The sequence below is a fragment of the Sprattus sprattus genome (genome assembly GCF_963457725.1).
Source record: "Sprattus sprattus genome assembly, chromosome: 6".
Lineage (NCBI taxonomy): Eukaryota > Metazoa > Chordata > Actinopteri > Clupeiformes > Clupeidae > Sprattus > Sprattus sprattus.
In genome coordinates this window covers 5385753-5413044 of record NC_137925.1, presented here as the reverse complement: position 1 = coordinate 5413044, position 27292 = coordinate 5385753, and the positions used below count along the sequence as shown (strand labels likewise).

Below are 27292 nucleotides of genomic sequence, written 5' to 3'. Positions count from 1 at the left end.
CAATGCATCAACACCATAATACCCACGTGTGCGTGCGTGCGTTAGAGTGAGAGTTCAAGTGTGTGTGTGTGAGCTACACCACTCTGGGGTTTTAAGGTTAGTGAATGAGTCAGTTTGAAATCTCAATCCCCCATCTCATTTACTGATACAGCTGGTATGAAATCACAATCTCCTATGTCATTTACAGACACAGCTGGTAGGAAATATCATAGCAAATGAAATGGTTTTCTTCCAGAAAGTCCAGTATTCAGTTCAGAGTTGGTTGGGGTGGTTGTCATGGTTTGGGCATGTGGTAGTCGGAGGGGTGGGGGTTCATGGTTTGGGCACGTGGAAGTCTGGAGGGTGCGACCCTTCCCGAACTCGCCCAAAACAGCCCAGCAGAAGGTCTACGGCCGCGGTGACGGTGGAGCTGATCTCGGCGTCAGAGCCACCTCGCTTGGGGTTCACCTCCACCATGTCAACAGCTGACAGCAGGCCTGAGAGACACAGGTAACACACACATAAGTGCGTGCGCACACACACACCACACACACACACACACACACACCACACACACACACACACACCACACACACACACACACAAGTAAGTGTACATACACGTATACAGGTGCACACACACACACACACACACACACGTAAGTGTACATACACGTATACAGGTGCACACACAAACACACACACACAAGTAAGTACAGGTGTTCCAGAATGTACTGGTGGGACTTTATTGCAGCGTAACAAAGCTACGGTGGTACCAGGAGCATCTAACCAGAACTTTCTTGGCACCCACTTTTATACAGATAGTAAGCTCATCCCATTTCTCACACATGTTGTATGTTGGCAATTTATCATGAAGGCAAAATGGCCTTGGGCTGGGCTACTATACAGTAGTCATACGGTTCTCGTATATTGGCGCCAGTGAGAATGAAACAAAAGGGAAAACGAATATGCAACTTCCCTCGGAGCACACACACACACAAATCACTTTAATGGTGAATGCACCGGGGACCACCGCAGCTTTGTTACACTGAAATAAGTCTCACCAGTATTGAAACTTCTCCAGTGTAAGTCTCAAATATTTTTAAGTTAAGTTAGTTCTTCTTTTAAGGTAAATACATTTTCTACAACACACAGGTAATAACACACATGGACCCACACGTAATAACACACATGGACCCACACAGGGAGAGACAAGCTTGTGTATTAAAACACATATGCATGCATACAGGGACGGAGAAAAGTTTGTATATTAACACACACACACACATTAACGTTCACATACACACACACACACACACACTCAAACATACACTCACACACACACATTAACGTACACTCACACACACATTAACGTACACACACACACACACATTAACGTACACACACACACACAGTATGTTCCCTGGTATCCATCAGTTTATCCATTCACTTGTCTATCTATTCATTTACCAATCAGTGTGGGTAAATCCACCTGAGAAGCAAGACTAAAGACTTACTACACCTCCATCCACCCCTCTGTATCTGTCTATCATCCATCCATCTATCTCTCTCCACCTCTCCATCCATCCATCTCTCTCGACCTCTCCATCCATCTATCTCTCTCCACCTCTCTATCCATCCATCTCTCTCCACCTCTCCATCCATCCATCTCTCTCCACCTCTCTATCCATCCATCTCTCCATCCCTCCATATCTCTCTCCATCCATCCATCTCTCCATCCATCCATATCTCTCTACATCCATCCATCTCTACATCTAGCTTCCACTAATCCATCTCTCTCCATTTATACATCTGTCTAGCTTCCATTCATCCATCTCTCCATTCATCCATCCATCCATCCATCTCTACATCAGCCTAGCCATCAATCTATCATTCTGTCCCTCCATTCACTGATCTTACCTGTCTGGCATATATGCTCAGTGATGTAGATGCCCTCTCTGTAAGTCAGACCTCCCTTCACGGGCGTCCCTGTGGCAGGGGATATGGAGGGGTCGAGCGCATCGATGTCATAGCTCAGGTGAATGGGCTTCTTCCCCCTGTAACATACACATGGAGTCAAAGGTTATTGTCAGGTCGAAGGTCAATGTCATGTCAAATGTCAACGTTGTCTTTGGTCGCATTTTTCTTGAGTTGATTTCTACGTGCTAGTTTTCTTTCCCTATGCTTTGCCTTTGGGTAGGATGAGAACACACAGATATTTCAGTGCTGAGGGGACAATCATGATGATCAGTTTAACTGTGGATCAATCATAATGATCAGTTTAACTGTGGCTCAATCATAATGATCTGTAAAATTGTGGCTTATTCATAATTATCTATTTAACTGTGAATCAATCATAATGATCAGTTTAACTGTGCTTCAATCATAATGATCAGTTTAACCGTGGCTCAGTCATAATGATCAGTTTAACTGTGGATCAATCATAATAATCAGTTTAACCATGGCTCAGTCATAATAATCAGTTTAACTGTGGATCAATCATAATGATCAGTAAAATATGGCTCAATTATAACAATCAGTTTAACTGTGGATCAATCATAATAATCAGTTTAACTTACAAACTGATGAATGTGACACAGCGCAGGAATAAGTAAGAAGAACTTGTGCTCTTGCTCTTACTTTGAGAAGAGGTGATCACACGTCTGCTCCATGACTTTTGCGATTCCCAGCCGATCCACCTCCGTCATGGAGAACATCTTGATGTTGAGGTTCTTCAGGATGAAACTTGTACATGAAATGTGATTCACACACAGGGTTAGGCAAGACCTCACTCTCAGCCCCAATTTAACTGCTCAACCTCTCAGACCCCTCATAGGATAAGGTGCCATCTCACTCAGCCTGAAGTTAACTGCTCAACCTCTCAGACCCCTCATAGGATAAGATGCCATCTCACTCAGCCTGAAGTTAACTGCTCAACCTGTCCGACCCCTCATAGGATAAGGTGCCATCTCACTCAGCCTGAAGTTAACTGCTCAACCTCTCAGACCCCTCATAGGATAAGGTGCCATCTCACTCAGCCTGAAGTTAACTGCTCAACCTGTCCGACCCCTCATAGGATAAGGTGCCATCTCACTCAGCCTGAAGTTAACTGCTCAACCTGTCCGACCCCTCATAGGATAAGGTGCCATCTCACTCAGCCTGAAGTTAACTGCTCAACCTGTCCGACCCCTCATAGGATAAGGTGCCATCTCACTCAGCCTGAAGTTAACTGCTCAACCTGTCCGACCCCTCATAGGATAAGGTGCCATCTCACTCAGCCTGAAGTTAACTGCTCAACCTGTCCGACCCCTCATAGGATAAGGTGCCATCTCACTCAGCCTGAAGTTAACTGCTCAACCTGTCCGACCCCTCATAGGATAAGGTGCCATCTCACTCAGCCTGAAGTTAACTGCTCAACCTGTCCGACCCCTCATAGGATAAGGTGCCATCTCACTCAGCCTGAAGTTAACTGCTCAACCTGTCCGACCCCTCATAGGATAAGGTGCCATCTCACTCAGCCTGAAGTTAACTGCTCAACCTGTCCGACCCCTCATAGGATAAGGTGCCATCTCACTCAGCCTGAAGTTAACTGCTCAACCTGTCCGACCCCTCATAGGATAAGGTGCCATCTCACTCAGCCTGAAGTTAACTGCTCAACCTGTCCGACCCCTCATAGGATAAGGTGCCATCTCACTCAGCCTGAAGTTAACTGCTCAACCTGTCCGACCCCTCATAGGATAAGGTGCCATCTCACTCAGCCTGAAGTTAACTGCTCAACCTGTCCGACCCCTCATAGGATAAGGTGCCATCTCACTCAGCCTGAAGTTAACTGCTCAACCTGTCCGACCCCTCATAGGATAAGGTGCCATCTCACTCAGCCTGAAGTTAACTGCTCAACCTCTCAGACCCCTCATAGGAAAAGGGTGCCATCTCACTCAGCCTGAAGTTAACTGCTCAACCTGTCCGACCCCTCATAGGATAAGGTGCCATCTCACTCAGCCTGAAGTTAACTGCTCAACCTCTCAGACCCCTCATAGGATAAGGTGCCATCTCACTCAGCCTGAAGTTAACTGCTCAACCTGTCCGACCCCTCATAGGATAAGGTGCCATCTCACTCAGCCTGAAGTTAACTGCTCAACCTCTCAGACCCCTCATAGGATAAGGTGCCATCTCACTCAGCCTGAAGTTAACTGCTCAACCTGTCCGACCCCTCATAGGATAAGGTGCCAGCTAAGTCTCGAACTGAGAGTCAGACCTGTCAACACGGTCAAATTGTCAACTCTCTTTCTCTCTCTCTCTTTCTCTCTCTCTCTCTCTCTCTCTCTCTCTCTCTCTCTCTCTCTCTCTCTCTCACTCTCTTTCTCTCTCTCCCTCAATGGACTCTATTTTTTATTTCATGACCCTCTCCATCCATAAAGCCTATGTCTGGTATGACCAAGGGGAGGCAGTGAAAATGACTCGCTCTGATGCTGCACCACACAATAAAAGACGTGGCTATGAGATTTAATTTGTGAGCATGAAGCGCCACCAAGTTGTAACGTTATGGAAACATTTTGTGTTTCCTGCTCCCTCATGTTAAGTCAGTCTGGGAACGTTTTTGTTTAATTGCCTATATGCAAAGCATGGCAAGTCAACAGTTGCTGTAATCCGCAATTTTTTTTAGCCAAACCACTACACTGGGTGCTCAAGGGAAATTTTGGCACTGGCCTTGTGAAAGGATCTTGTAGAATAACATAAAAGTAAATGTACAACAAGGCGTATTGCCACTGACACTGCGGCCATTGGAATGGAAATACAGTTCACTTTGTCCACTGTTCTTTTCCTTAGAGAAAGTTTGCAGGGCAGAAGTGTGTTTGAACATCTCCTATGACGATGGTTATTGGGTCACAGAGGCAGAATGCAAAATATGCTAAATGATCATTTCAAGTCCCATTAAATTAAGATCGAAGATTTAAAATTAGTCCTGTGACACTCGCTGTAGTAACAATGCCACACATGATTTAAAATATGTCCTGTGACAATTGCACACGTGATTTAGGTGCTTAGGCGTGAGGTATGAGGTATTATATTCTCAGGCACCTGGTATTCATTTCTCCACAAGTAAAGAGATTTCAACTGAACAGATAGTGGATCCGGCCTGCCTTTTCAGATTAGTATTGAATTAGCACTATGACTCAAATGTATGTAGCATTTCTAAAGCACATGCAAACACTTGGTCTTGGTGTCGTTCACACTTTGCTCCAGCAGTTGAGCTGCTAGCGCAGCATCTCCGGGATAGACCCTCATCCTTGAAGGGAAAGTCTTTCTCTAAGGTTAATTCCGCTCTGCTCTCCCGCTTATAAACACTAAAAATGCAGGACCCTTACATGACACCTCCCTTCATATAGTGCTTTTAAATAAGCTGTTAATGATAACCATGCGTCGTAAATGAAGACCACGCATACTCACTGCTCTCCGGGGTCCACATCTCTTAGGCCGATATAGACGAGGTCCTTCGCGCGCACACATGGCGTGAGCCATGAGAAATTAGGAATGATTGGGATCTGAAGACAGGAAGGCAATGAGTCAGTGAAACAGAAAGGGGAAAAAATGCCACACCCTTTGTACATACATTCTGGTACATTTAAGTCAGGATCTGTCCAAATCAATGTACAAAACAAGTCATCAACATACCTAGCTTGGCTTGGATGGACATGAATATACAGACAATATAATAACAACAACCTGATAGACAACCTGCATGAACAGCAGTCTTTGATTTCAACTGAAATGTGTCTCACCTTCTGTCCTACCAGTAAGTTCTGAGTTCTGTTACTCATGTTCTGTAAATTCTAATTCTAAATTCTAAATTCAGTAACACTACAAGTCAACATGTGAACATCAGACTGAGTCTCAGCTGGTCCCTATGCTTTTCCATTCAAATTCCTTTGACTTGAATTGACTGATGGAAACACAAGGAAAAGTGTGTTAAGTCTCTGATGCCTATGTTCAACTTAATTGTCTCTGACCTACTGATACAAGTTTATTTAAATGTGACCAGCATTGGACAATACACACACACTACATTTATATTTATTTGGCAGACAGTATTTTATCCAAAGCTGAGGTTGATTACAACCACAAAACACACACACACACACACACACACACACACGCACACACACACACACACCTTTGAGTGTAGTTCGTGGATGAGGTAGGACATAGGTTGGCCGTGGATGTTGCCTGTAGGGCTTGTTAGTGGGGTGTTGATATCAGCGTGAGCGTCCACCCACACCACACTCAGCTCACCGCGACATGACGCATGGCCGTGAATGGAGCCGATCGCCAGACTGCCGAATACACACACACACACACACACACACACACACACATACACACACATATTAGCATGGCCACTGACACACACACACACAAAAATGTGTGTCTGGCTAATGTTTGGCGTGAACTTGGACGTGCCAGGACGTGTTTAGTGTTTTTTTAACAACGTGGTTTAAACGCTTGAAGGATGACCCAACTTTCCCATTTCACAATTCCCATTTTCAACTTTCCATTTCACAATTCCCATTTCCAAAGTCCACTCCCCCCTCCCTATGCCCCTTCCACACTGATGTCAGAAGCAATAAACCGATCGAGTCGAGAGACCTGTTGCCTCTTTTCCTCTCCCAAACTAGTATGAGAGCAGGGACACTGTGTGAGACGATCTAAATGTGTTGTTTCAGTGTCAGTTTTAAAAGACTTTCAGTTTAGTATACTCTAAATAAATACACTATTTTAGGATAAATGCCATTCACACAAGTTTTAATTAATAGCTTCACTTGACAGATACAAATCGATCCTTGTTCGGTTCTTCACCGATTAAGGTCAGTGGTTCTCAAGCCCCCCCCCCGCAAGTGATCACCTGCCTGCCTGGCATCTACTGACTACATCTGGACACACTCTGAAGGCTGGCCGATTGATCGGATGCCTGAAAGTGCTGAATGCCTAACCCTATTTTTTATGAAAATATTTCTAAGTATCAGAATCAACTTTTTCTCAAGATTTTTTAGGGTTAGAGTATAAGGCTAAAAACTAGGTCTCGGTACCCCTACCGATGCCTGAAAGTACGTTACACTTCCTGAACCCCCTGTGTATGACGTCACTTGATTTCCGTATTGCACTTTCAGGCATCCGAGCAATCGGCCACCACTCTGAAGTCCAAAGCAGTTAGTCAAGTTTAATTCGCCCTGTCGAGAACCACTGAGTTAGGTGATTTTAAAGATAAAGTCCTCTAGCACACTTATCCATGATCAGCTGCAGCATGTTTGGCAGGTTGTTACACACACACACACACACACACACACACACACACACAGACCGTTACTGACTCAGAGCTGATGAGTTTGTATGAGTGCGTTCACACCTGTGGTCTCCTCCCAGCATCACAGAGGTGTGCCCATCCCTCTTCACCCTGGCAACCGCGTTAGACAGCTGCTCATTGGCTCGCCCCACCGCCCGTGGTCTCTTCAACCCGTTAACGGGCTCGTCACTGGCCACCTCGTCAAAGGGAACATTCCCATAATCCTTCACTGTGCAGCCTGTAAGGATGAAGCATTGGTGAGTGGACAAAAGGACTCATGAGGCACTATCACACCAAAGGAAGCGCTGTTTTACTGTAGAGCTGGGATTTGATCGGGGACATACTTTTGTAGGCAGAACGGGCTTAGACTCTGACTAGCACAACTGATTGCAGGTCAAGCAAGCAGAAGACCATTGTCATGCGAATATAAATATTGACTGTCCCCCCTGTCTGTAAATAACCCCCCCCCCCCTTTTTTGTCTGTAAATGTAAATGTGTCCTGCTTGTACTGTTCCCCCTGTCTGTAATACCCTCCCCACCCCCACCCCCCTCTATGACATTGTAATTTGAGGTCTCTGAAAAGCGCATTATAAAATAAAGGTATTATTATTATTATTATTATTATTATTACTATCACATTATGGAATCACTCCTTTCGACTACAACTAGCTGTTGTTTAAGGAAAAAAATATGTAATTGAGGTAGGAAAAAAAAAAATGTACTGTAAAACTGAGATAGCAGATATTTTCCGTTTGGGTTGATCTGGCCTGGCTCCACTGGCCTATTGCTCCAGAATCTGTCTTTCCACTGGGATTATAATCTGAAACTATATCGCACAATGAATCGAAGGGTCATTCTGAGGAGCGATGATTCAAAGGGTCATTCTAAGGGGCGATGAATCGAAGGGTCATTCTGAGGGGCGATGAATCGATGGGTCATTCTAAGGGGCGATGAATCGAAGGGTCATTCTAAGGGGCGATGAATCGAAGGGTCATTCTAAGGGGCGATGAATCGAAGGGTCATTCTAAGGGGCGATGAATCGAAGGGTCATTCTGAGGGGCGATGAATCGAAGGGTCATTCTAAGGGGCGATGAATCGAAGGGTCATTCTAAGGGGCGATGAATCGAAGGGTCATTCTGAGGGGCGATGAATCGAAGGGTCATTCTAAGGGGCGATGAATCGAAGGGTCATTCTAAGGGGCGATGAATCAAAGGGTCATTCTGAGGGGAGATGAATCGAAGGGTCAGTGAGTTTGGGTCTAAACCAGATGGATTACATGCAAACGACAACAGTAAGTTAAATGAATTACCATTTCACCAGTGCAACTTTAAATATTAACGTTACTTATCGCACCGAGAGGAGAGAGAGAGAGAGAGAGACAGAGAGTGTGACAGTGTGCGTGTGTGTGTGTGAGTTCTTGCTCACACACCCCTGTACCAGTTGAGGAGAATGGAATGGAATGGGTTGGGATGGGGGGGGGGGGGGGGGGTCGGGTGTCAGTCATGAATGTGCTTTCACTGCCATGCTCCCGCAGTTACTCTGTCATTGTCCCTCTCCTTCTCTCTCTCTCTCTCTCTCTCTCTCTCTCTCTCTATCCCTCTCTCTCTCTCTATCCCTCTCTCTCTCTCTCTCATTCACTCACTGTCACACTCCTCTTTTCTCTCTGCTTTTTAACTCTATACTTTACTCCTCACACTCCTTTTTCTCTTTATCACTCTATTCTCCTACTTTACGCTCCCTTCTCTCCCACATACATTCTCATTCACTTACTCACTCACTCAACCTCTCACACACACACACACACACACACACACACACACACATGTATGCACACACGCACGCATGCACACGCGCACACACACGTTCTCACTCACACACTTACTCAATATTTCTCTCTCTCTCATGCAGGCACACACACTTTCTCTCTCTCTCCTTCTCTCGCTCTCTCGTTCATACACACACATACTCTCACACACACACACACCCATGCCCACAAAGGCACGCTAGGTGGGTGTTCCAAGGCCGGCACCCCTGATCCTATCAGATCCTGTCTGTGGGTTTCTATGAATAAAGTAGAACCTGAGTCGGCCCTTTATCTCTCTCTCTCTTTCCCTCTTTCTCTCTCTCTTTTTCTTTCTCCCTCTCTCTCTCTTCCTCACTCTTTACCTGTCCCTCTGTCTCTCCCACTCTTTTTCTCTCTCTCTTTCTTTCTCCCTCGCTCACTTTCTCTCTCCCTCTTTTTCTCTCTCTTTCTTTCTCCCTCGCTCACTTTCTCTCTATCTCTTTTTCACTCCCTCGCTCATTCTCTTTTGAAGTGTCACAGTTTGCACCTCTTCGCTGTTACCCCCTTAATGTTCCTTATGTCACTTACTCATTCTTTCTCTTTTAATCTTTTTTTCTGTCACTCGCTTTTTCTCTTTTCCTCTCTTTAACTGTTTGTCTCTCTATTTTATATCCATGCTATTCCTTTCTCTTCCATTTGTTTTCTCTCACACCTACAATCTCTCCCTCACTCACTCACACACACACACACACACACACACACACACACACACACGCACACACACACACACACACGCACACACACGCACACACACACACACACACAGGTCACCTGGCTCAGCCCCGACCTTGCATTTAGTGTGCTGCAGATGATGTTTGCTGACAGTTGTAAAATGTTTTAAAAAAAACACAATCTAACCATATCTTCATCATTGCCAGTATATGGTGCATTTGCTGCAACTTTCTGAAGTTTGTGTTATCATAGACATGGCTTAATTTCCTGCAAGTCAAAGTAAAGGCTGGTTCTTCCTGACAAGTGCAAGAGAAAAATCAGAAATGTCCTAACTGCACAACTCTCTTCCTCTCAGACTCTCTCTGTGACGCACACACACACACACACACACACACACACACACACACACACACACACACACACACAAACGATCAATTGTCCAATCCTCTTAAGCAAACAGAGGAAATAAGGACGTTCCTTTATAGCTTTTGAAAAACAGCTGACTTGGCTGTCTATGTCTTTAATGCCTGGCCGTTGAAAATGAAGGTCTGTGTCTGTAAAGGGGTGTTGTGTGGCTGCCTGGCATCTTCAGCGTCAGTCAAAACACCAGAGTCACTGGACACCTGAGCTTTGCCAGGCACTTTAAATATTCATGGCGAGACCACAATCAAGTCTGACCAGATTACACAAGGCACACACCTCTGTGACTGTGCCTTTTAGAATAATCTCAGTTCCATCCAGCCCCTTTGATGTTTTGAGGTTAACACATAGTACTCCGCATCAAATAGTTAAATGATGACAGCTACCTCTAGAACAGCGAGAGAATGGAATACTATATTACCTTGCCCTTTAAGTTTCTCAACCAATCCGGCGCCTCGAATGAGATCTGGTCCTTCTTCTACTCCCGCTCTCGGCTGCCGTGATAGTAATTGATGGTTTAGTTTTTCTTTCACAAGATTTATAACGTTATAACATCAAATTGTACCTTTTATAGATTGTGAAGCTCAAGAAACTCATCGTGACTTCAGGAATGTAAGCTACGTTATGTTAGGGTATTAGAATGTGGGCTATACAATGTATAATCCCGTTTAAGAATGATTCCCGAAAATTCACCTGTCCTTTCCAGAAAGGAGCTCCCACGATCCCGACCGAGTGATGTCCTCTCGTGAACGTCCGCAAAACGAGCCGCAGCCCCTCCGAGCCCTTCGTCAGTGGCATGTCGCGGGACAGGCTGCCTGCCGCAGTTCGCTACAGCGTGCTTTACAAATCGCAAGCGAGAGGCTTTGCCACACGTGTGATGACACGTTCCACCGTGTCACACTAGGCAAGTAGACGTCGAGGATATAGGCTGGGACTGATGGTGCGCCGCCCCAGGCCCGTACATGGAGCAGCCAAGGTAAATCATTGCGCGTGGCTATGTAGCCTGCATTGGATAGCCTATACCGATATGTCGAATTATGCTGATGCCAAAACATTCACTTAGGTGACGTTTTTTAGAGGTCCTTGGGACGTTAAAAGGACGCGTTAATAAAACACATACAAGGCTATAGGGAAAAAGAAAACAAAATAGTTAATTGTTGAATGTTAATATAGGTAGATATACCTCCCCAACCTACCAATGTCAATCTCCCCTAAAAAAAACACACCCAGAAACGCACCTGATGAGGTGTATTGTAGAATGTAAAGTGTTTTTATTAGCCCATATCTGGTCTGTTGTTATAAAATATTGGCTAATCGATTCTAAGACTTTGACCATTTCAAGTAGCCTAATGATGCATGATGAAAATCTAGTGATCTCTTAAACTATTCATTATTCTGTGCTCCATTAGGCCTATAATTGGCCAAATCAAAAACACACTCCCCCTGATTTAGAAGAACAATGACGGACGCTACTTTGAGCAAAGTGGTCGAGGTCTTTAAGTCTGGTGGACACCTTCTTCAGCATCATCTTACAATAGGCATCAGAGTTCATGCTGTTATCATATGGGTTTGACCAACTGTCTGCAACAGAAGAGCGCCCTCGCCTGGTGTTTTTTTGGATCCAATACCGGACACCTGTGTGACGTGTCCACCATGATGCCTCCAGTGAACGGAGCTTGACGTGATTGAATGTTGATGCTATGCTACATTCCCGCCCATAGTAGTTTGAAAACCGCTCACCAACCCCTGTATACATCCAGTTGCCTAACTATTTCGAAAAAATGCCGCAAGAATGCAAGAATGATGGTTACGGTGATAATAGATGGCAGGATGATGCCAGTCATGATGGAGATCATTTCCAAACACTGTGAATGACTTTAGAATATAATAATCAAGTGCCTTGTATTATTGTTTACCTTATATGAATCATGTACTTATATAGGAACATGGCTTTTCTGTGTTTCTGTGTGTGTGTAACTTAGATTATAAGGTGCCACTTAGTCTGCATATGTAGCCTACAAGAGCATGTTTAGACCTGAGGTGATAAGAAGGGTCGAACTGTGCTTCCTCCGACCTTGTGCAAAACTTCCATCCATGCGTCAGAAATCCACCACAAACTTTTGTCTATATAAACCTTGTGTGATGTGTTTATCCTTGCTTCACTTTCAGCTTTGTGCTGGGAGTGAGCCCAATTGCAATTGTTGTTGTTGTTTCTCTAATACATAAACCTATATGCAGCTCCGGAGTCCTGAGGTAACTAGGGTGAATTTTCACCTAACAAGCCACTTCTCAAAGGAAAATTAAAGACTTGATAATGAAACAGTAAATACATGCAACATTATCAACAGTGCTGTAAGTGACGCTTTGCAGGAAAAGCTAACTGGCTTTACATTCTGAATGCCAACAGTAACAGCTGTTTCAAACCTCCTCCTTCTAATCATCAACACAAGCATTAAATCACATATTCATCACAGAATTTTGTAAACAAACAGCAGACTTTTAACAGGCAGAGATACATTTTAGTATTGTCATAAAAAAACACAACACTGACCTTCTGCAGGAGGTCTGAGAGCCAACTTCATTCTCTGCCTCACAGTAGTGAAGTCCACTGGAATCCGAGGTCACATAGAAGCTGATGCTGTCACCTGTGCCCCTTATACGAGATTCAGCTCCAGTCCTCATATACCAGGTGTAGTTGTGCACTGGTGGGTTGGTATTACTGCTGCAGGTCAGAGTCACAGAAATGCCCTCCACTATTTTCCCAGTGCCAGAGTACTACGTCTACACACATTTCATTATCATGTTAAAGGGTATCATACTCATAATTCTAGTCAAAATATGGGTCTGATACTTTGGGCTGTGATTATGGGGCCGGTTTCAACCGAACCAGGAAAAAAATGCCTCTTTGCTCAACTGGATATACCTAGAACCAGTCAGAGCAACATAGTATGACCATGATTCATTCAACTTTTACCGGATCCCGTAGGAAGGACGGCAAAAACTTCTTTTCGATCGACAAATACCTTGATAGCGTGTCTCTGTTCCTCTTTCAAAATGAATGCGCTGTCAATGTCTTCTAAAACAGACTTGAATCCCCAAATTTAAGCTCTCCAGCGGCAGCCATGTTTGTTGAATACGAATTCAACCCAAGCATTGGTGACGTAATTGATTACATAATTGATTGATCATCTGTCCATCATCGTAGAAAGCCCGCCCTGAGAATTTGATTGGTCAGATCAGTTTCTGATCTCTGATAATTTCTCCCCAACGGAGCAGTGCCAGACCGAACTCCCAGACCTCAAATGTTGTGGGCGGGGCTAGGTTCGTTCTGGTATCCAGGCTTGTAAATTGAGATAGTTGTGCTGATGTGGTGATCTCTGGGATATTTGTAAGTGCAGCCAATATCGACTGATAATATTTAATACGCAGATGCTATTAGATGAGTAGGTCACACCCCGACACTGTTTAGATGGAGCACCTACAGCCAGGTGTAGAATATGAGTATTACACACCATATCTATCACATGCACATTATGATTGTGAGAAACAAATCTATGTGGTTAGCAAAGTGCAGTCCCTCAACAAGTTTTACAATAAAAATAACATTTTGTATTTACAAAACAATTAATTACTTAGGCATAGATATTTACTAAGAATATGCTATGGTCTATTTAAACCCAAGGCATTCAATGAGATAGTGATAAGCTAAATACAAAATAATCATTTATAGGGTACTTCTTATTGCGAAGTAGCTGTCCCCCACCCTGACATCTAAATTAAATTTTCTGTAAATAACACTAATAAATAATTGTGGTATTTCAAATATCTTTATGATTGAGTTTAAACAGAAGTTGTAAGATTTAGATTTATTGTGGGTTTCATAAAAAAAAAAAAAAAAACTATACTCAAAAAATCATGTCCCCAGTTTTCATGTCACTACCGAAACACAAGAGTTTTAGTCCATTGGCTGAGCCTGTTTTTTAGCCACGACCCTGCATTTTTGACCAGGAAGTCCCTGTCCCTCATGGTTGAATCGTAAGTAGCTAAATCCCAATGTTTTGATATAAATGTGTTCCAAAGTCTAAAAACCGGCGCGTAACCTTAAGAATTGTCACTACCGAACACACATTCTCTTCAATTTAGTAAACTTTTGTGGGTTTTATGCAAAGTATTATGTTTTTATGTGTGTACACCTCTTCAAAGACGTGAATACTAGCCAAAGTTTGCTACCACTCTTTAGTTATGCTCAAAGTTAGCTAGAATTGTCACTACCGAAACAGTCACTACCAAAACATATAGTAGTAACATGATCATTTGGGTAGTGACAAAATGGAATGGTAAGGAGTTGAATCCTATCATTTTGAAATGAATGTGTTGTGTGGACTAAATGGTAAACACGTAGATAATGCTGATTTCTATCTGAAATTGTTGACACCAAAATGCCAAAAGGAATTAGAAAAACCAGTATATACAGCTACAATTCCTGCACAGATCTCTGAAAGAAGACGAAGCTATTCTTTACATTGACTATGCAGAAAACTGGCAGCGCAAATTTGCAAAGGTGGTGCAGCAAGTCCTCCGACGGGCAGAATGCACAATGCTGTTGTGTACATCACAGATTGTACACTGACATTCTGTGCCTTGTCACCTTCGATGAAGCATGATCCTCCTGCCATTTGGGCTCAGCTTTTACCAGTTCTTCAGTTCCTGAAGTTCCTGAAGAACCATCCTAGGATTCAAAAGCTCTTCTTCATCAGCGATGGGCCGTACATGCAATATAGAGGAAAGAAGAACTTCTATCTCTTTAGCACCATTCCTTTCCAGATAGGATTTACCGCTGTAAACTAGAGTTTCCTGGAAGCTGGTCACGGGAAAGGGCAGGCCGATGGCGTTTGAGCCACGTTGAAGAGAACTGCTTGTACTTTACATGGTTCTGGATGAACATGTTGTCTTCAAAATTTGAAGATTAAGATTAAGCAATAAGGTTGAGGAAATATGATACAACCTTGCAAACAAAATACTGTGAAAACAGTCCAGACACTACCGAAACAGTGCAGTCACTACCAAAACACCCGATGTTTTGTAAAAAATCAAGTTTATTGAGTTATCAACTAAAATGTTATGATACTGATTGGAATGATGTATGTTCAATTTCATCAATCATCAACTCTGGAATCAATATCAGTATTTTGCATTTTACAAAGAAATATTGCACTAAGATTTTGATGAATTGTATAAATTGAACTTTGAAATTTGGTAAAAAAAAAAAAATGTTTCACCTTCAAGAAATATTTGTAAAAATACTCTTCAGAGAAGGGAAGGAAACACAATCTGAATAGGTTAATAATAATACTTTTTTACTATAGTGTTATACTATGTTTCGGTAGTGACAATTTTTGGGAGAGGAAAAACATTCCAATACATTCTGAAAATACAATATATAAATTGACGGTTCTTTTACTAGATATGTGTACTTTAGAAATGGTACAATATACATACGTTTTGGCATTAAAACTTAAAACATTTCTAAATATTTCCAACTTGACTCTGCACCAATTCGGTAGAATGGCCCGTTTACAAAAACAAGAGTAAAAATAAGTAAACTTTTGATCCAAGTATCCATTGTAATTGACATGAAATAGTCATGTAATGTTCTTGAGTTACATCCCTACTCACACACTGCAGGGGAACGGTGAGCCTCATAACCTCTTACAGCACGGCAGTAAATGTTCTCTTCAAAGGGTCTACTTGAGTCTAATGGTATAGAGGCTGTGGTTTTGTTTTGCAGAGGATGTCCATTCTTGTACCAGACTTACTGAGCTCAAGCTGCAGGAGATGCTGCACATCAGTTCAGTCTGATTCTGTTTCCTTACAACAGCACCCTCCTTCACCTGTAGGTCTGAGAGGAGAGGTTAAAAGGCATTAGGGATTCAACCTTGAATATCATTTCCATTATAATCAGGAAAAGAAAACAAATCGTAAGATGTATATGTCCATCATTACGTGTAACGGAGACTGTAACACCAGATATGCCAGTTATCCAGCTCCTGTGTGAGTTTGTGCGAAACTGAAAGTGATTAACACCAGTGATCGTCTGAAAGTTTGTCTATTGTCAGACTGCAGTCATATTTATCAGAGTCACTGTGCCTCTCCCTCTTTTCTCTTCATACCACTCTCCTCTTAAATAAAGATGAGTCCATGAATAGAAATATTTATAATATTATTATTAAGTTTAATATTATGTCCACTGTACCTGGCAGCCTCAATAGAAATATTGCAGTCAGCATGAGCATGCTTTGAACACCCATTTCTCAATTTAATTTCCCTGCAATAATAAAACATCACAGTCTACATTATTTATTTTTTAATGGCAGGGTAGAAAATTAAATTATTTACTGAAAATGTATGTTTTTTTAATGACAAGGACAAATTAAGTACGGAATGGGTTTAGGTTGCTGAATGGATATTCTGTGTGTGTGTGTGTGTGTGCTTTTGTCTGTGTGTGTGATTATGTGTGTGTGTGTGTGTGTGTGTGTGTGCCTGCCTGTGTCCTCTGGTATGAGCGGAGCTAACTCTATTATATACTCTATTACTAGTCTCAGTAGGGTTCAATATAACATTCACACTCACATCAGAAAAGGTGGAAGCAACTACTACACACTGGAAGAATAATGAAAAGTCTAGCATGCACCTCCTTCACCTGCAGGTCTGACAGGACAGGTAAGCATCCATGAAAGCTTCATCTTAAAATATAATCCACTGACAGTATTAACAGAGTAAAATAATCGAATGTGTAGATGTGATATATTCATCAGTACTTGTGACTGAGAGAGTGACACCAGATCTGCCTGTTGTCCAGCTCCTTTGAAGATCTGTGTAAAATCCGAACTGATAAACACCGGAGTTAGTGGCTTTCTGCAAGTTTGTCACTGTTAGATATCACTGAGTTGATGCACTCAAACTAGCTTCCTGCTATTCATGGGGATTTAATCAAGGTACTCATTCACTGTGATTAAATCAGGTTCAATCATCCACTCAGAAATAGTACCCACCTCTAGACACACCCCAGTGATGCCAACTCGTACGAATTGATCCGTATTAATACGAAAATGTGGTGGAAATACGGCGATACGAATATAATGACTCATTCATACGAATTTAGGGTCAACTTGCAATATTATTTAATGAATAGAATATTTGACGTAAGTCCAGAAATAAGCAAAAATGTGTCATGATTTGGCTTCCTGCTTACGAACGCGGAGGGCGCCATTCTTGTTTTGGCCGACGCTTGAGCTGATTGGTCGATATTATAGCTGCAGCGACACGGGAAGAGTATTTACTTTTGACGTTGATGGATAAAGTTAACTTGTCGCTTTTAGTTTACAAATGGCCACCACCAACATATTTGGGTACGTTTCTGTGATTGTTTTTAATCAACTACTGCTTAATATGGTACCCCAATCAAAGGATATTAAACTACTGATCAAGAATAAAACTTTCTTGACTCGAGCGATATATTTTTCAAACACAAATACGAATGGTCAACGCAGAATTTCCGTCGAATCAAGTTATATTTCTGTCAAAAGAGTGAGCTAAATGAAAAGACTGAAGTTGGAACAGATCGCATTTGTTGTCATCCCCGTGGCAACAAACTGACACGAGCACCGCTGCTGTCACTGCTCTTCTGGGCGTTGTCTAGCAGTACTTTCCACTTGACGGTATTCCGTATAATCGAGCTCCTTTCTTACTTCGCTCAATTTGCCTTACTGAGTCTTTTCATTTAGCTCAATCTTTTGTGGACGAACACTTTCTCATTTTTTATACGTGATCGAATATAGCATGCAACGTTACAATCTAAAATTATGGCTGAAAAAAAAGAAGCCATTTCCTAGGAATCAGACTTTCTCCCAGATACCAAGGAATACACTTCTATTAGTTGAAGTCCTGTGTCTACCAGTCATGCCTTTTGCACTATATGTCGGTCCACATTTAGCATTGCCCATAGTGGACTCTATGATGTTAAGACACACATGTCTGCCATCAAACACAAAACAGCCAGCACCCAAGTCCAGGGAAATAATAGTCTGCTGTCAATGGGTTTTGAGACCCAGTCCAGTGGCATGACCCTGACTGAGAAAGTCACCTTGATTTTATTTTATAAGGGTTGCATTTTGTGTACAGAAACTTATAGAATATGAGATACTTCCACCATAATATGAAAAGTTTGCCAAAATACACTATGACACAGCCAAATTCACGTGATTAAGAAAAGAGAGACCCTCTCAAAGTGAGCTTAAAGTCTATGAGTCTACGTTTGTAGGCTGAATGCCAAAATATTGTTTCTTTTACAAGTACATATCAACATTTTGCCCGTTGCACCCATTAACGCAGTACAGATTTCACTTAAGGAAAAATACTAATTTACTGGGGAAAATACTAATTTTGGAACCATTGAGTACAGATTGGCACACCACAATGTTGGCAATACTGACACCCATTCCCTCCCATATCCTGGATGATTGTATAAATATCTGTTACTCCTCTCAGTATGTTGAGAGAGACCTACCGTGTACCATACGATTGGATTGTCCTGTGACGCTGAAATAAACCTATTTCTACTGTTGGACACTCTCCCAAGTTTCCTGACTATCTGCAAACCTGACCTTGGATCCAAGATTGAGACCGACTTCTTCAGTTGGTGTTTGCACCCAGTTTCAAGAAGGACAAGAAGGAATATTTTCATCTTTCCTTTGCTGAAAAAAGAACGGAAAAAGCTGTGTACGTCAGATCCATCTAACAGATATAAGGACTTGTAAAGATTGGGCCCATAAGTGAACCTGTTTTTTCCGAGACAGATCATTTATGAGTAAGTGGTACATTTTAATACTTAATTGTATGCACTCGATATAAGGACTTGTAAAGATTGGGCCCATAAGTGAACCTGTTTTTTCCGAGACAGATCATTTATGAGTAAGTGATACATTTTAATACTTAATTGTATGCACTTTGGTTTTTGCGGGACAGAAGTTACCGTATGGTGTGTATGTGTTATGGTGATAAACCGTTTTCGGAAAAAACATACAGTGCACGTCGAACGCAGAGTAGACTGCAGATAATTGCAATTGAGAGATTGCTTATTTTAACTCAGTGAAGAGAAGGCTTCAGCTGTTTTATTTAGTATTCATTTGTGAGGGTCGAACGCAGAGTAAACCGAAAATAATTGCAAGTGAGAGATAGTTTATTTTATCTCAGTGAAGGCTTCAGCTGTTGTTTTTGTGATCCATATTTTGGCAAAAGCCAAAATGATCGGAAAGAACGAAAAAGTTAAGCAGAAAACCACCAATATAAGGGGTGGGCGAGCAGCTCCTGAAATTGATGAAGAAACCATAATTTCATCTGTAAGAGGTTTCATCAATGACCATTTGAAGGTAGATGTGCTACAAAAGAAGCTGGAAAACAAATATGACATTGTGCCTGACAGTGACAATTTATGGCCGATTGACGATGCAAAACGCGCTTGGGGAAAGATGCAGCGACTGCCGGATAAAAACAAATTGCCATACGCTTTGCTAATTCTGAGTCAAGTCACACGTAGGCAAAAAGCTGTCCAGAAGGCTGAGAGAGAGGCGGAGTTTTCAAAGTTGAAGGCCGAAAAATCTGAGACCGAAAGACAATTGATTGTGGAAAAGAATAAAACCAGAGCTCTGGCGGAAGATGTGAGATCGCTGAAGGCGGAGAAAATGTTAACGACTCAGGCTGGGATTAATGTTTCTGATCAACTGACGCTACCTGGCGAGACCTTGTACCCCTTTCAGGAAATGAGGGAAGCAGCTCAGTCTGAAACACGAAGACTGTTGCAATCAGCAATGGCTCCCCACACAGACAGCGACGTGTGTGAGGACAGTGATGACGCAATGGACTCGGATAATCCAATCAAGCTGAGACCTTTAACGACCAGGCATGCCAGTGGAAATGTGACGTATGGATATAAACCGGCAAAACCCCAGGATATTGATCAATGGACTAAAGACTTGCAACATCCTCGCAAGTCGGGCATGGAGGCATGGTCCAAAATCAACCGTCTGCGAAACATCTACCAACTCCATCCTTTAGACGGCGTGGCAATGATGTGTACCGTACTCAATGCCTCTGAATCAATCAAAATAAGGCGGGCTGTTGAAAGAGGCCTAGGAGACAGTCAACAGAAGATGGAGGAGGGCTGGCAGGCATTACGTGATTACATCCAAAGTTCCACAAACGCCACCACTGATTGGGCCAAGATAGCCGCCTGCAAACAAAGGACTAATGAGGCTGTTGATGACTTCTCACAAAGATTCATTGAAACCTTTTTAAGACACTCAGGCATGAGTGGTTTGACAGAGGAGAACATTGGAACAAGCGACAATGGTGCTCTCAAGGCTAATTTGTTGCACAGTTTTAATCCAGAGGTGAAACAGGCTGTCAAGCTGACCACACCTACATGGGAGGATACCACGTTTACTTTAGAAATGCTTATCAACGTGGCAAGAAGGATGGAACGGGATGTCGAACACAAACTCAGATGTGTCAACATCTGGGATTCGAATTTGGAACAGGAGTGCATGTTGAGACTTTTAAATGCACAAAAGCCTAAACAACAGCAACAATACAAACCACAGTATGAACCCAGAGACAGATCATATGATACATGCCATAAATGTGGAAAACATGGCCACTGGGCGAAACAGTGCAACACTCAGAAACGTGGCAGATATACAGCTCGCTATAACCATCACAAAGAGGGTGATGAGGAGAGCAATGATGATGAAGATATATTCAGAAGGTTTGCGAAGTTGACGGATCATCAGAGACAGACCATTATGTCCGCGATTCCGGGAAACTAAGTCTGCCCTCCTTACGGTCTCTTACGGTGGCTGAAAGCCAGCAGCTTGACAAAGATGATGTGTGTGTGCCTAATGATAAAGATGGTCTAGGTTCGGTGCAAGAAAAGGCACAGGAATCTGAGGAGTCATTGATTCCAGACGTGGGAACACACATAGCACCGGAGTCAGTGGAAGATGCAGGCGAAGCTGAGGAAGTCATAAAGAGAACTGTAGGTTTGGAGGGCCAAGGCTTCAATCCTAACAACCTGATAATTGTTGAGAGTCAAGACTGTCCATCAAACACTGGAGAAGTGCAGATACCGCCAGTGGAGAGACAACGACTACAGCCATGTGACAGGAAGAATTTGAAGTGTAAGACAACACACAGAGCACTGTCACTTTCCCAAACTGCAGTCATGGTGAAGGGGGAAACCAAATTGGACAAATTCACCAACCCCATAGAGCGCATGCCTCCAGAACACCTCCCACCTCTGGCGGGGCGCAAAGAAAAAACTTATGATTATGGATAATTTAAGTCATGCCTTTTTGTTAATCATGTCATTACTTTTAGCAATGATATGATGATTGGATGGGAATTTTAGATGCTGACTTAATTATGAACTTGACTACGAGATATTTTTTACTACGAGATTTTTAATTTTTTGACGACATCAGCCATCAGCATGAGAACAACGTCGCCAAGACGTATCGAGTGGATGGCGACCATGATCCCGATGGTGATGTCCGGCATTCCAAACGCTTCCTCCTTATGCGACAGCCACCACCTGCACCCCTGCACACGCATATGCCCATGCCCAAGGAGAACATTCATGTTGGGTGTACAGATTGCTACCCTAGCCCAACGTTTCTTTGCAGCCGTCATTCTAAACTATGGTATTACCGTGGTGATGGATGAGGTCAGAGAAGTAGCCTCAATTATGGACAAGATTGCGAATGACGCCGCAGGAGCCTTGTCCATAGTCAACAGAGATTTCAGTATGCAACTATCAAGTTTTTCAATGTGCATTAATACCACTACACTAGGGATGGGAAGATTCACCGGTTCGCCACGATGCACCGGCATAAAAGTTCACGATACGATGGCCCGGATCAAAAAAGTGTGGACCGGATACAATGTGAGATGAATCGCGATGCATCGGTTCTAACATTTTTGTATCGGTATAATCTCAATACAAGACCAATCATTTTATATTTAGATAGATTCCACCTCTCTTACTGTTTCTTAAACGCGCTCTCTATGGAGGATTATCAGGGCCAAAACTAAATAAATAAATAACTAAATAAATAAATAAATGAATGGTTAAATACTTGGATAAATACATAATTAGATTTATTTATACCTACATTTATTTATTTATACTTACATATATTTATTTATACTTACATATATTTATTTATACTTACATTTTGTCATACATTTTGTCATACATTTTGTCAAACATTTTGTCATACTTACATTTTGTCATACATTTTGTCATACATTTTGTCATACTTATTGTCATACTTATTGTCCACGGTGTAACTTGCTTGCAGCAAAATAAATCCGTCATCCCCCGTCACCAAGTCAGGGGGCGGGTTAAAGCCTCTGATTGGTGGTTCAACTTGAATTGACTGCTTTTGACTAATTCAAGATGGCAGCACCCGGTGTGGATTAAATAAATGGAATATTGCATGCTACAGTAGTCGAAATGTTGGCTGTAGCTGAGGAGATGGAGGCAACTGCAATTCACATTGTTTTTAAAATCATATTGAGGGCTTCGCTGAGATTATATCAACGGTATCGGCCCTGACTGACACAGACATAGATGAAATGTGTTCACGATCCTCAGCGAGATGGTAGCAGATGAGGCTGAGTGATGGTCATACATCCTGGAGGTGGTCGTACTCTGTTTGATCTTCGGCTGGCACAATTGAACACTTCGCACTCTCTGGCCTGAAAATACAAGATATTGCGAACCTTTTTCGAGTGTCCAAGCGCACTATCAAGCGACAAATGCAGCAGAGTGGTATCAGGTATTAATAAGAGTAGACTGTGTCTGTGTCAGGGGTATAGATGTTCGGGATCTGGAGAAAGTAATGGGTAAACGTCCCTTGTCATGACTAAAAGGAGAGCTCCAACTATTAACTCTCTAGTCTGAGAGTTGTCATTTGTTGGGGAGCTGTGAGACTCTTTCTCTGAGACTGTTGTAACGTCATTACTGCTTGACTGTCACTATGTTTACAGTATTGTGCCCTATAAAAGATGGTCCTCCGGCCTTCAGAGCGGAGAGAGACATGATTGAGACCTAAGCCTGGTGTTGTGTTGTTTTTTATTGTCAGAGGTCTGGGTTTCTCTCCCAATCTACAGATTGATAAACGTATTAAAATCCAGAACTCAACTGAACGTAGACCCCGTTTATACGGTGGGAAAACGTATATATTTTCATGCGGTTTGGCCTTTCATTTACGAGAAAAAACGGAGGTTTTATCACGGGAAACGATCATTTCTAAAAACTCCGGCCAAAGTGGAGATTTCAGGAAAACTCAGTTTTTGCGTGTGCACTGGGTCAAATGGAGTTTGCGTCACCTATGCGCCTAAAATGCATTCGTGATGTGAGTGTCCTATATTTACTGTTTACTGATCATGGATGCTGTTAACGTAGTGCTCATTTATACGTTAATGCAAACGCAGGATTGCATTCTTTCAACCCTATAACTGAATCTCTCAACCCTTCCCCAGTGTGTGACTATTGGCTTTAACAATGGTATCCCCTGCACTTCCACCAGTGGACTACGAGTTTTACATTCCATCTTGTCTACCTGTTGTAGCCAAATAAACGTAAAGGACATATCTAGGACTCATAGCCAATTTAATGGATTAGCAGCCTACTTATGCAAACCTACAGGTTTAGCATAGTTATGATGGCGTTTGGGGGCGTATATGCGGGTTCATGTAAACAGAAAGTTTTTTGGAAAAAGACCTTGTGTGTACGACGTTATTTTTGAACGGAAGGGCAGAAATATTCTCTATTCTGTAATTACCCGACTATGTGTAAATGTGGTCTTACTCTTAGTCATCCGTTTATGAAGAGACGGACAAAACACTTTCTTCATCACTGGTGATTCAAAAACTGAGGACATAAGAACCATGCTACAGCGTAACATTCTAATAGCAGCCTGATGCAAACTATGGAAGAGATAGACGTGATGGGGTAACGACAGCGCTACGACCTGGCTACGACTACTACGGCCAGTGCACCCAGTAGGCCACATTAAACCCAACATTTCATAACACTACTAGAAATACTACGAGTAGTAGACGAGTTGAGGGCCTCTTAAATTAAGGATGCAGCCTCACGCAGCAGCTGAGGGTATGTCTTCTGGGACATTCTGGTATCTTGATTTATTTAAATAATGCTCAATAACTTTCATTAAACTAAATCTGGCGCTTGGCATCCATAAACGCCAAAATTCAGTATCCCTCGAGCCTGATCGACTGGTTGAGCCTGCCTGGTGTGTAACACCAATCAGAGGCTTTAACCCGCCCCCTGACTTGGTGACGGGGGATGACGGATTTATTTTGCTGCAAGCAAGTTACACCGTGGACAATAAGTATGACAATAAGTATGACAATAAGTATGACAATAAGTATGACAATAAGTATGACAAAATGTATGACAAAATGTATGACAAAATGTAAGTATGACAAAATGTTTGACAAAATGTATGACAAAATGTAAGTATAAATAAATATATGTAAGTATAAATAAATATATGTAAGTATAAATAAATAAATGTAGGTATACATAAATCTAATTATGTATTTATCCAAGTATTTAACCATTCATTTATTTATTTAGTTAGTTATTTATTTATTTAGTTTTGGCCCCGATAATCCTCCATAGCTCTCATCTCCACTGCTGTTAATGGCCGCTTCTCGTGAAGTCTATAACTTTTCTAAAATCACTATCTGTCTGCAATACCGCTCTCGGCCTCTACACAACTTCGGGGCTCTCACAGGAATAGACAGTGGGATAAGCGACTATTACTAACGGTGTTTTTCGCATGGAAGTCTCTAGAAATCTAGCACTTTATTGAACGAAATTAAAAAGAGTGAACGTGCAGTTCTCAGACACCAGAATGAACACGCTCACAGTATCGTTAATCAGACAGTAATACCCTACGTTCAGTTCACTTTCACCAAAATTATGAACGAGTTCATGAACTTTCATTCAATGAACGCGTTCAGACACAACACTGGCGCTTGAACCACGTTTCAAATGCTGCATTCGAGAAAGCTAGGAGATCGGAGATTTCAGACCTCCAACTAGGAAAAGTGCACTCGAACGCCACTTGAAGTGGAAGATTCTAGTCGTGAGGTGGGGGCAAAATGATCTACCCCGACTTCACGAGTCGGAGCAACCTGACGTCACATAACAATGGCGGCGCCCGTGGAGATGTGTGCCATGGACATTTATTGGACATTTATTGGCATTTAGATGTTTATTTAAGCACTGATGTTACATTAAATTAACATTAAATTAACAATTTGTGTAATGTCAGACAATCAGCCTAGTAGTAGACAGGGTGTAGATCTGTTAACTTCATGGATATTTTAGATGGCTTTTGATGGCTATATTTTAGCAAGATTATAAATAAAAGAGACAGTCTACAGTGTCTCAATACCTCATCCGTCTTTTCCCCTCCTCTGCTTGGTTCGCATATGCAAGAAGACAGCATTGTTTCACGTCAAAATTTCTATTTAAAGACAACGCGAATAAGAGCTTGGCACGGTCGGCCATGTTTGTTGTTTACGTTCAACTTCGTTCGCCTCGAACGCTTTGAGGTCGCACCTAGTACACTCCAAGTGGGATGAATGCGACATCCCAGCTTTCTCGAATGCAGCAAAAGACCTGGCTTTCTTTGAAGACCACGGCACCAAGGACATGGTATTTTTAAAGATAATAGCAGAGGTGATGATGGAGGAAGAGGTAAGAATATACTCCATATACCGTAGCTAAACTCTCTATTTGTTACTTGAATTTACCTGTGCCTTCCTTAAATTGGAAAAGGAAATCTAGCAGCTAGTCTCCATATACTTTTTTCTTCATACTGATCATGTGGATCAACTCAAAACCTAAAGAAAAACCTTAAAATAGGGCAAATAAGTTAAATTGATTGCGTGAGGCATTTGATCCACATGTTTAGGATGAAGCAAACTGTGTTGTGACTGCTTGGTAGGCCTACAGTTAAAAATAAAAAAATAAGACATTTAGAGAACACTTACACACGTTACATATACATGTTATATTTTGTCAGATACCTTTTTAATGATTTGTTGTATGACAAATAAATGAATCATTATGAATAATATAAAATTGCATTATTTTGTATCGCACCTTGTTGAATCGCATCGTGTCGAATCGTACTGCATCGCAATAGGGGTGAATCGTATCGTATCGCATTAGTAGCTGCTTTTATGTATCTTTAATGTATCGGATCGTTGGCAGTGCATCGAGATATGTATCGCATCTTCCTCAGTGATGAGATGCACATCCCTACACTACACTATAGTAATATACATTGAAACCACTACACTACACTATGAAGACATGTGTGTTTGTACTAGAACAATGTTTGATTATGTTTAATCGTGATGTAACATTGATCGATGATCATAGGGGGGTTGTCAGATTTAACCACTTCACTATAAGAACATGTGTTCTGTTCTAAAACTTTTTACCACTACACTATGGGAACACATGTTTGTTGACATTTTGTAACAATGTTGGATTGTTTTGATCACTATGTCTGATAATGTTCGTTATGGTTTTGTTAGGTTTTATTGTGATCATGATGTAAGATTGATCGATGATCATAGGGGGGAATTGTTAGATATCACTGAGTTGATGCACTCAAACTAGCTTCCTGCTATTCATGGGGATTTAATCAAGGTACTCATTCACTGTGATTAAATCAGGTTCAATCATCCACTCAGAAATAGTACCCACCTCTAGACACACCCATTCCCTCCCATATCCTGGATGATTGTATAAATATCTGTTACTCCTCTCAGTATGTTGAGAGAGACCTACCGTGTACCATACGATTGGATTGTCCTGTGACGCTGAAATAAACCTATTTCTACTGTTGGACACTCTCCCAAGTTTCCTGACTA

General features: G+C 42.1%; 1 protein-coding gene across 3 annotated transcripts; it reads right to left on the bottom strand.

The window, feature by feature from the left end:
* Positions 1-129: 129 nt before the first annotated feature.
* On the bottom strand, positions 130-25938 carry arg1 (arginase 1). 3 transcript variants are annotated; one of them, XM_080840699.1, is made up of 11 exons: positions 25801-25938; positions 18916-19005; positions 16069-16151; positions 10946-12974; positions 10674-10746; positions 7381-7555; positions 6151-6310; positions 5427-5521; positions 2619-2723; positions 1899-2035; positions 130-476 (listed from the first exon to the last, which is right to left on the bottom strand). In XM_080840699.1, the coding sequence occupies exons 4-11, from the start codon at positions 11048-11050 to the stop codon at positions 313-315; spliced, it is 1014 nt and encodes a 337-aa protein (XP_080696825.1). In that variant the 5' UTR covers positions 11051-12974; positions 16069-16151; positions 18916-19005; positions 25801-25938; the 3' UTR covers positions 130-312. The 3 variants fall into 3 exon arrangements, with proteins under 3 accessions (XP_080696825.1, XP_080696826.1, XP_080696827.1); XM_080840700.1 differs by lacking the exon at positions 18916-19005 and having other exon boundaries at positions 25801-25908; XM_080840701.1 differs by lacking the exons at positions 16069-16151; positions 18916-19005; positions 25801-25938 and having other exon boundaries at positions 10946-13115.
* Positions 25939-27292: the final 1354 nt, after the last annotated feature.

What these genes read in the sequence shown, in the direction of transcription:
- arg1 (XM_080840699.1), bottom strand. Translation starts at nt 11,050, where the DNA reads ATGCCACTGACGAAGGGCTCGGAGGGGCTGCGGCTCGTTTTGCGGACG. An exon ending in TCCACGAACTACACTCAAAG is followed by an intron (nt 5,522 to 6,150) that starts GTGTGTGTGTGT and finishes TCCTGTCTTCAG; the next exon opens with ATCCCAATCATTCCTAATTT. An exon ending in TGTGATCACCTCTTCTCAAA is followed by an intron (nt 2,036 to 2,618) that starts GTAAGAGCAAGA and finishes TGTATGTTACAG; the next exon opens with GGGGAAGAAGCCCATTCACC.